This window comes from Zosterops lateralis, assembly GCF_965231275.1.
Source record: "Zosterops lateralis genome assembly, chromosome: 24".
Taxonomy (NCBI): Eukaryota; Metazoa; Chordata; class Aves; order Passeriformes; family Zosteropidae; genus Zosterops; species Zosterops lateralis.
The window spans coordinates 1,465,971-1,476,447 of NC_139784.1; the positions used below are offsets into that span (position 1 = coordinate 1,465,971).

The following is a 10,477-nucleotide window of genomic DNA, read 5'->3' on the forward strand; positions in this document are numbered from 1 at the left end:
GTGAGCCCATCCAGCATCAGCAGTTGGATGTTTGGAGAAGGAAGGTGGGCTCAGATCCCATATGGGTCAACAATTGTTCAGGAAACTTTCTGGCCAACCATCCCAGAGCCCCTCTGACAGTCACATTCCTACCACTCCAGACTGGACTGAAGCCCCTTCACAGCAGCAGCTCCAGAGATTCCTCAACAGGAATTCCTCCCCTGATTTTAATGGAGCATTCCTGATAATATACTCAAAGGGAAAAGTTTCAAGGGATTTAACACCGCCCTGACACCTAATATTATTGCAGGTACCAAACAGAACAAAATTAAGGTCAGCAGAGTTGCCATAGGCCAGAAAGGATTATCAATATAAAATCACAAAAAAGGATTGATCATTCCCTACCTATTGACATACTGGGTCAGTCACCTGGTGCTGGCAGTTGGATGTTTGGAGAAGGAAGGTGACCTGAGGTCCCATCTGGGTCAGAAACTATTCAGAAAACTTCCCTGTCATCCATCTGGGCTGCCCTGGCAGCTGCACTCCCACCCCAGACTGGCACTGGTGGGGCCAAGGCCATCAGCAGTGCCCCAAGGGGCCCTGTTGGCTCCTCCACAGTCCATCTCACTGCTGACCCTGATTTCCTCTCCAGCTCAGCCCCAGGGCTCCCAGAGTGCAGCCCCAGGCTCTGATTCCTTCAAGGAATTTTATCATGGTGCAGCAGCTCAATAACAGCTTGAGATGCTATCCCAACAAAGGACCTGCCAGGGTTCCATCCCCTCCCAGTCTGTGCACTGACAGCAGGGTCTTCCTGCTGAGCCATCATTTCCTGCTGTGTCCCAGTGTCCAGTTACCTGCCCTGGGCCCTTTGGGTCAGTGCCAGGTCCTGGCCACCTGTGGGGGGCTCTGGCCATTTTCCCCACAGAGCTCACCCTGCAGCTCCCAGGGCAGCTGCCCCCTGAGCTCTCTGCACTGAATGTGGTCCTCAACACGAGGGATCTTCACCCCAAACTGCAACAGAGCAACATCCCCAGTCACCCTAATCCACAGCTGCACCCACAGGTTGGAGCTTCCTTCAGCCCCTATAAAAATCCAGCACACCAGACACGGTCCCAGAGGACATCCTCATCCCTGAACTGGGGGGACACGGGTGTGAGGGGTGGGCTGCTGGGTGGGCTAGGAACTGGCTGTTGGATGCAGCCAGAGGGTCAGTGGGCAGTGGGGGTGACCAGGGTGTCCCCGAGGGCTCCCAGTGGCACCGGGGCTCTGCAGTCCCTTCCTCACTGACACGGACAGTGGCTCCAGCCCAGCATGTTCACAAAGGTGACATGAAGCTGCAGGTGACATCCAGGGGGACCAAGAGAACACGATGAAGTTCAATAAAGCCAAGAGCAAGGGGCTGCACCTGCCCAGGGACAGTCCCAGGCACCAGCACGGAGTGGGAGAAGAGCTGAGAGCTGCCCTGCAGAGGACTTGGGGGTGGAGGAAAAGCTGCACCGAGCTAACACCGAGCACTGGCGGCACCAAACGCATCCTGGGCTGCAGCAAAAGAGGAGTGGCCAGGGTGGGGTGAGAGGGTGGATGCTGCCCCTCGTCTCGGAGGAGCTGGAACGAGATCACCTTTTAGGGCTCCGTCCAACACAAACCTGTCAGTAGTTCCACGATAATGAATCCTCGGGTGCTCCCGAGGTCCTCGTTGGTCCCAGCACCGTGCACAATCCTCGGGAGCCCTGTGGCCACTAGCGGCACGAGCGACAACGTTCCGGGGTTGCCGGGCACCAGCGGGTCCCCGAGCGCGGGTGACACCGGGCGGGCTCCCGGCAGGTCCCGGCCGCGCTCCGGGCGCTGCGGGCGGAGGCGATTGCCAAGCCCGTTCCCGTCCCCCTGGGTCCGTTCTGCTGTGCCGGGCTGGGATGGGGCCGGAGGGGCGGGATGGGGACACGGGGGTCTGCAGGGGAGGGAGGCCGGGCTGTGCGAGGGGGCTCTGAGTGGACCAAAGGAGTGAGAGGGGCTCTGGGGGCCAAAAGGCGGGGAGGCTGAGGGCTCGAAGGGGGATGTTGGGACCCTTGGGGAGGCTGTGGGAGCGGGCTCTGTCTCAAAGGGATTTAGTGTCTTTGGGGAGGCTGTTGGGGTCCAGGGGAGCAGTAGGAACATGAAGGGGTTTGTGGAGCCATTTGGGATCCAAGGAGACCCGAAGGGGGGACAGGGTTTTGGGAGAGGCGGTGGGAGCCTGAAAGGGCTTCAGGCTCATGGGGGGCTCCAAAGGGACACTGGGCGGGATTGGCACGGGGTGAGGGGGAGGCTCTGAGACCTCGCCCAGCCAGGGGATCTCTCTCCCCCACTGCACCCTCCAGATGAACCTATTCCCCCCCAGACCTCACGAGGACCCAGATCATTGGATCGGGAGCCGTGTCCCCCAGCAGCCCCATGTCCCAGCCCCAAGTGCCTGTTGGGGTGCAGACCTCCCACTCCAGGAGGGCTCCATGGCCGTGGTGCTGCCTGAGCCCCCCCAGCCCCCAGGGGCGAGCTGCACCCCCCGTCCTGCACGTCCCGAACCAGCCCGTGGTGCTGCTCAGCCCCGAGGAGCCCGGCGGCACCATGGCAAGAACCTCAGATTTGTGTTCGACCACGTTTTTGACGAGGAGGGCACGCAGGAGGAGGTGTTCCAGCCCAGCACGCTCCCTCTGCTGGACACCCTCCCCGCTGGCTGCAACTGCTCCGGTAATCCTGGCACACACCTCTGATCCTTGCAGGAGATCCTGCCCATTCGCTCCCAGGCTGGGTGGGCTCAGCAGAGCCCTGAATTTAGTTTGGAAGCCCTCACGTATCTTTGGGAATGGGGTGACACAACAGCAACCCCAAACCACACAGCCTGAGGCTTGCTGGTTCCAGCAGCGCTTGGCACTCCAGGAGATGGGGTGGAGAGGAGAGATAAGGGGGAGAGGTGAGGCTGGGCAGGAGCTGTCCAGGCGTTTTGAGGAACAAGGATCACTTGCTCTTGTCTGTCCTGGGTCAGAAGGATGGGAAGAAATGTGGTGGATGCATGAGGAAAGAGCCCCTTGGCTTTGCCATCTCTTCCCATAGAGCTGGGTCTGACAGGTCCTGGGCAGCTCCCGAGCTGCTGCTGCAGCCCCCGAGCTGCTCCCAGCTGTTGGCAGCCCTTGGATGTCACAGGCACATTCCCGGGAGGAGCCCAGCACTCCCCAGGCTCACCCTGCACAGTTGCTGGGACCAGGGGATGCTGTTCCAGGTCCCAGGTTCTTCCTGAGAGCCACTGAAGGGCTGCCCCTGTCCCCAGACTCCAGCACTGAGTGCTGCCCTGGGGAGCAGACTGAGGCTCCAGATCAGTGTGTCCCACCCTGATGCAGAGGCTCCATAGGAGATGCTGGAACATGGGGGTCAAAGAGAGGGAAGCAGAAATGCCTCGTGGGGGAGAGGGTCAGAGGTGACCCGAGCATGGGAGCTGTGCTCATCTGGAGACTCCTTCTGTGCCTGCTGCATTAGAGAGGCTGAAACCAGAGAAAAAAATTGCCCTGAGGAGCAATGGGGAAAGTTATGAGTTTTATCTTGTCTTGTTTGTGTGGGAAGCTCCTCTCCTCTCCTCTCCTCTCCTCTCCTCTCCTCTCCTCTCCTCTCCTCTCCTCTCCTCTCCCTCTCCTCTCCTCTCCTCTCCTCTCCTCTCCTCTCCTCTCCTCTCCTCTCCTCTCCTCTCCTCTCCTCTCCTCTCCTCTCCTCTCCTCTCTCCTCTCCTCTCCTCTCCTCTCCTCTCCTCTCCTCTCCTCTCCTCTCCTCTCCTCTCCTCTCCTCTCCTCTCCTCTCCTCTCCTCTCCTCTCCTCTCCTCTCCTCTCCTCTCCTCTCCTCTCCTCTCCTCTCCTCTCCTCTCCTCTCCTGCACCAAGTGAGTAATGATAGATCATTTCACCACCCAGCCTTTCTCCTTCTAGTGTTTGCCTACAGTGCTTCAGGAGTTGGGACAACTCACACCATCCTGGGCTCCAGGACAGGTCCTGGCATTATGCACCTGGCCATGGTGGAGCTGTACAAGAGGCTTGAGGCCATGAAGGACAAGAGCTGTGAGGTCCTTGTCTCCTACCAACAGGTTTGGTGTGGGCCAGAGTGTCTTCTCCCGCCCCAGGATCCCCAGGGAAGAGATTTAGGGTTGATCCAGAACCTGTAGTGCCACACTCAGGGTACCCACAGTGTCCCCTGCTGTGCCTGGGGTTCTCAGGGCAGCCTGACTGGGAGCAGGATCACACCTGGAGGAGTGAACTGGTGCTGCTGGTTTCTGCCAGCTGGAGTGGGGGGCTTTTCTCTCCCTTGCTGTGCTCCACAGAGCAGTGAGAGCTTCCTGGCTGGAGGGGCTGGAGGAGAGCAGGGTTGGGAGAATTGCCCAGCAAAGCTCTGGGAGCTGTCCCTGCCTTCTGAGCCCCATCAGCTCCTCCTGGTGGAATGAGGTTCCAGAGGTGGGGTCAGGGCTGCGCTAGACCCTACAGGGGTACCCAGCTCTTTTCCCAGCTCTCTCCCAGAGAATCAAACCTTAGCCTGACCCAGAATTCCTGTTCCAAGTGTACAGAGTGTGTCTATGACCTGCTGGAGCCCCAGGGACCACTGAACATCTGGGAGCAGCCTGGGAGAGGAGCTGTGGCACAGAGCCTCTCCTTCCACCAGATCTGGACACAAGAAAGGCACAAGGGCTGGGACAGACTTGTCTGCACTGGTGCTGAGAGTGGCTCGGAGTCCTGGGGACACGGGGGTGTAGAGGTCCCAGTGCCTCCTGGCTCCTGGCTGTCACCAGATGTGGTGGCCTCGAGCTGCCACAGGCCCGCAGAGCCCTCGGGTGCCTCGACCCCACTGCCGGGGCTGCTGGGCCTCGAGGTGTCCCCCTGCTGTGCCCAGCTGCTGATCCAGCCCTGCCCCTTCTCCCCCAGCCCATGTCACCAGAGTAGCTCCTGGACAAGTTGGCCAAAGGCAATAAAAACCAGGCACACCATCACTCCAAGGCCAGCACCACCTCCTCCCACTCCCAGGCCATTGTCCAGGTGAGGGCTGTTGCCTTTGGGATCCTTCCCATTGCTGCTGCAAACAGGGCTGGAAAACAGACCTGGAAACCTGTGCCAGGACCCACATCCCAGGGCTGTCCCCCTCAGCACTGAGCTGGGAATTTTGCTGCCCACGGGCTCTGTCCATGAGCTCTCTGGCGTCTGGGTGCAAAGCTGCCAGTGGATTTCAATTGCAGCCAGGCCCTGGCCTGAATTGGCAGGGCTGTCACGGCTGCCTGGGCAGATGGAGGCTCTGGCTGTCACTTCAGCCTGAGCCTGGTGCCTCGCCCCTTGCTGCTTGCAGGGGAGCAGCCCAGGTGTCTGGATGCTTTTGCAGTCCCTCTGAGGACCTGACCAGCCATACCCCTCTCTATCATCGAGTGTGGGAGGTGCTGATTGTTCCCACAGCTGTCCCTTCCCACCAGATCCTTTCCCTGCCTCTGCTCCTTGTGTCATCCCCAGGTGTTTGGCTCATCCTCTCGACGTGCCAGGTTCCTCTCCTCCTCCTGCCTCATCTCCCTACAGGATTCACTGGCTCTTCCTCTGAAAACACAGAGCCCTGTCCCTCAGAGCACCTGTGTGGAGCCACAGCCTCAGCCTCCTCTGTCCTCGCAGATCCAGGTGAAGCTGTGGGACCCCACTGGTGCCTCCCTGGGAACCTGCGGGTGACCAAGCTGAGCTTCATCCACCTGGCGGGCTCGGAGCGAGCCTGGGACACCCCGGCACGGGGAGAGGGGCTGTGGGAGGGCACCAGCATCAACCGCTCGCTGCTGGCCTTGGAGAGCGCCGACCGAGCGCTGGCCGGAGCCAAGGTGAGGACACTCCCCGCACTCCGGCTCTCCGGGGCGGGTCCCGGAGCGTGTCCCCGGGCCCGGAGCCGAGCGGAGCCTCTCGGGACAGGCCGGACAGGGCCATGTTTCGCTTCGGGACAGCAAACTGACGCCGCAGCACCGTGATCGCGGCCGTGAGCCCCGGCACCCGCGGCAGCTCCGGACCAGGCACATCCTGCAGCCGGTGAGCCCCGGGCGGGTCCTGCCGGGGCTCGGGAGCTGCTGGCTGGGGCAGGAGGGTGCCTGGTGAGGTGTGTTGGTGGTGCCTCCCGTGGGAATCTCCCAGCCCGGGGGCGCCGCTGCGGGCAGGAGCTGCCGATGCAGCTTCAGCAGCGTGTGCCTGCTCTGATGTTAAAAGCTGCTCAGCCCCAGACCCTGCAGGGGGTTTGCCCATGGCAGCAGGTCTCTGAGCACAGATCGTGTTCCCTGCAGCCACCCGGGGGCCCCTGAGCCTGGAGGAGGCTGAGGAGCTGCCCTGCTCCAGCCCCAGAGATGGGTCCGTGCTGCCCACTGTGTTTTAACCACTGCCTCCTCCCAGCCCCTGTAGCTGCAGTGCACTGGGATGTCTCCCTGCAGCCCCAGAACAGCCTCCCTGCCCGAGCTGCAGTTCCAGGCCAGGACACCAAGTCCTCTTCTGCAGGACCTGTCTGGGCAGCAGGAACAGAAGTGAGTGTCTTAATCTCCTCCCTGCATCCTGCTGCCTCTTGGCCTGGGCAGACCAAGCTCTCCATGGTCTGGATGGGTGTGGGACCAGGGCTGTGCTTGGAGATGCTGGCTTGTCCCTGGGTCCCTTGTCACCCACAGGTGCACCCACACCTGGCTGCTCAGGCTCTCCAGAAAGGGACTTACAGCTTGAGAATGTCCCATCTTCCACGTTTGACTCTCTTACCCCAAAACTCTACTCACAGCCTCTGCCCTGATGAAATGACTGCGAAGACAAAGGAAAGAGAGGTCTTGGCACTGGAGGAGTCCATAGGGCTGGAGGAAGCTGCACCTCCCTGTAGCCCCGCAGAGCCCAGTGAGGCTGCCCCACGCCCGGGAATGCAGCTGAGCTGTGCTGGTGAGGATTTGGGATGGGGACAGTGGGGATTGGCCCCTCCTCTGTGTCTCGATGGGTGCTGGAGGAGCCGCGGTGGGCGCGGGGCAGAGGAACGGGCGTGTCCCCAGGTGTCACCAAGCGGGTCGTACCCGGCGTGGCTCCGGCCTCGCTGTGCGATCCGAGCCCGGCAGCAGCTCGGGCAGGAGCCGGGAGCAGCTCCGGGGGAGCTCAGCTCGTGTGTGCGAGGCTCGGGAGGGATCTCCCTGCCCCAGGAGCCCAAACAGCGGTTCTGAGCCGCGTTTCTCCCGTTCCCGTTACTCCTCCCTGGTTCCCTTGCCCGAGCCAGCCGGGACGGCAGCCGGCTCTGAGCAGGGCTGAGCTCTTCCTCCTCATCCTCCGTGCCACGGCGCGATCCTGGGAGCGGAGCTGTGGCTCTGCAGACCCATTCGCCGGGGACAGCGCAGGCACTGCCCCGGGGCACTGGCTGTGGGACCAGCCCGGAGCCTGTGCCGGCTCTTCTCGGGGCTGGGTGCGCTTTGGTGGAGCAGCCGCTGGATCAGAGCTGCTGCGGGGCCGGGAGGGCAGGTCTGCGCTGAGCTCGGGGCACAGGAGGTGTTCCGGGGCTTGGGTGCGCTCCCGAGCTGCACACAGGGGGAGACTTTGTTCTCTGCTCTTTCAGCCGGGGCGCCACTCACCACGCCAGATCCCCCTGTGCCCAGCACCGACCCGGAATGCTCTCAGGAGCTCTCTCCGTGCTCCAATCCCAGGCCGATGTCTCCCGGACTGGTTAAGAGGATGCTCCTGTCGAGCAACGATTCCCAATCAGAAAATTCCCGCAGCTCCCGAACACGGAGGAAGCGCCAGTGGAGTCGTGGGAAGGCAGCAGAGACTCCCCGGGCAGCGCAGAGCCCCACTGTGTCCCCGGGCCCCCGTTGTGTCATCCCCCGGCCCTCCCCGCCGGCGGGCACCCAAAGCCCTGGCACCGGCACAGCAGGGGCTGCACGGACCCCCAGCCCCCTCCCCGGGCCGGTTCCACAGCTGCTTCCCCCAGGCGCCGAGCAGCAGCCAGAGCTCGGGACAGCCCTCCCGCATCCACCCCCCGGCACCTCTCCCAGAGTTCAAACTCCAAACGCCTCCAGTTCCTGTCTCCCGTGTTCTTCCTGCAGCTCCGAGAGCATCCCCTCCTGCCCCCCAGTGCCCTCCTGCCCCCCAGTACCCTCCTGCCCCCCAGTGCCCTCCTGCCCCCCAGTGCCCTCCTGCCCCCCAATGTCCTCCTGCCCCCCAATGCCCTCCTGCCCCCCAGTGCCCTCCTGGCCATGGTTCCAGCTGTGTGCTCCTATTTGTGCCCCCTCTGGCTCAGTACTGTTGGTCTGTTTGCAGGTTATGAGTGGGTTTAGGAAATAAGTTATTGTGGTTTTAATAAATTGTTCTGTTCCAAATCCAAGGGCCAAGATGTGGCTGTTCTCTCCTGGCTCCTCCTTGTGTGGGGAGTCTGGGAAAGGCTCTTGCTCTGGGGCTGGGCTCCATCTCCCTTCTCCATCATCCAGGACCTGTGGGTGCCTCTGCACCCTTTGCTGGGGGGGGGTCTGGGCCCTCTGATGAGTGTCCCAGAGTGCAGGTGAGGGGTGTGGGGGGCCATGGCCATCCATGACAACATCCCAGTCAGGTGAGCTGTCCCACTGTGTCTCATTGCAGTGGGATCATGGCCCTGCCACTGCACATTCACATTTCTAGCTCTTGTTTGTTCCCCATGCTGTGACTGTGTCCAGGCACTTCAGACAGGGGTTCAAGAAACCATGTGCGGTGTGAGAGGTTTCACCACAGCCACACAGCACTGATGGGTCTGCCCTGTGATTCTCACCTTGAGCCAAGGAACATCAGGCTCCACGGGCTGGCCTGGTCTCCTCCCCAGGAGGAAGCAATAGCACAAGCATTGCCACTTTGGAAACCACCCCCCAGGCCTTTCCATTTAAAGCCCCTCTCATCAGATTGGCCAGCCCACGGTCGAAGGTTCTCTTGCCCTCTCTAACAGGCCCCAGTCATTAGAGCACTACCCACTGCCCCAAAAGCCAAACCTCAATAGCACCAGCCATAAAGATGCTGATCTGCACAAGAGATCCCCTCTAAGTTCCTGTCCAACTCAAACCATGATGAGATATTGGGGATTCCACTTGTCTCAGCACAGCTCCATTGTTGCCAGGCACATGGGTGACAACGCTCCAGAGCTGCTGGGGATGGGCAGGTTCCAGAGTGGGCGACAGAGGCTGGGCTGTCCCAGGGCAGGATGCTCCCAGCAGATCCCTGGCTGGGCTGTGTGAGTTCTGCTGGGCCAGAGAGCACCTGGAGCGATGGGGACGAGGCTGCTGGGAGCCACCATACTCCTCTCCCTAGTGGATGTTCTCGGGGCCTTTGCCATTGAGAAGAAAGGGGACGTGTTCAAGAAGACGGCGTGTCCTGCCTTCTTGATATTCGAGAACGTCGCCTACTTGGCAGACATGACTTTGGAGCTGCCCTGCAAGTGCAAGCCCGAGGAGGCCTCCTCTGTCGTCTGGTACTTCCAGAAGAACCTGCACAGCCATGAAACCACGGTGCTGACAGACTTCAACGGCACTGTGATCGTGGACTCGAGCCACATCCGCGCGGGCAGCGACCTCCTGAAGCGCTTCAGCATCCGCATGTTCAGCCTGATCGTGTTCCGAGCCCAGGTGAGGGACTCAGGGCATTACCTGTGTGGCACTAAGGAAGGGCTCTTCTTCTACGGCTACGACGTGGACGTGCAGCCCACCAGGCAGATCAAAGTGGCTTTTCTGGACAACGACGAGCACGTCCAAGAGGACTACACAGGGAAGGAATTCACCCTCTTCACCACCTTCTGGGACTGGACCAGCTGTGACCGCTGCGGGGTGCGGGGGGAGCAGCGGCGGATCGGGCTCTGTTACGTGCAGAGCGCCCAGCTGAGGCCCCGGTACCGCACGGCCCTGCCCAACGTCAGCTCCTGCGGCTCCCGGGCTCTGCCCCCACATTTCCCCCGCCTCATCCACCTGCGCAGCCCCGAGGTGGCCATCCGGAGCTGCCTGGCCACTTGTCCAAAGAAGGAAGTCCCTGAGGAGGGCGTGCAGTCCATCTCCAACATCATTTACAAGGTGGGCAAGAGGCCCCATCTGCCCCGTGTCCCCATCCAGTACCACAGCCAGCCCCCCAAAACTGACCTGGTCATCACCTGCCCAGGGGCACGGCCCGAGCATGCCGTGGCCTGGGACAAGGGCTCCGTCCGGCTCTACCGCTCCCACTACCTCGTGGGGGTCAGGAAGCACATGAGGCTCTTCATCGACCACGGGAACCACCTGCACCTGCAGCGAGTGGGCAGGAGGGACAAAGCCACCTACTTCTGCTGGCGGGAGGGCGAGCTGGTGGCCGGCTTCCAGCTCAGAGTCACCTACCAGCCCCGGCGCCAGCGGGGCCTCACTGACCCCGAGTCAATCTTCGTCATGAGGGCTGTGGGCATCAGCTTTGCCATCATCACTGGCATCTTCTTCCTCATCCACATGTCCCACTACATCTCTCGGATGCTCTGGAAACCGCCCAAGTAA

General features: G+C 61.5%; 1 protein-coding gene across 1 annotated transcript; it reads left to right on the forward strand.

Moving 5' to 3' along the window:
* Positions 1-9,235: 9,235 nt before the first annotated feature.
* On the forward strand, positions 9,236-10,477 carry FAM187A (family with sequence similarity 187 member A; the record flags this gene model as incomplete). Its single annotated transcript, XM_083877775.1, has 1 exon — positions 9,236-10,477. One exon carries the CDS (start codon positions 9,236-9,238, stop codon positions 10,475-10,477), a length of 1,242 nt encoding a protein of 413 aa, XP_083733901.1.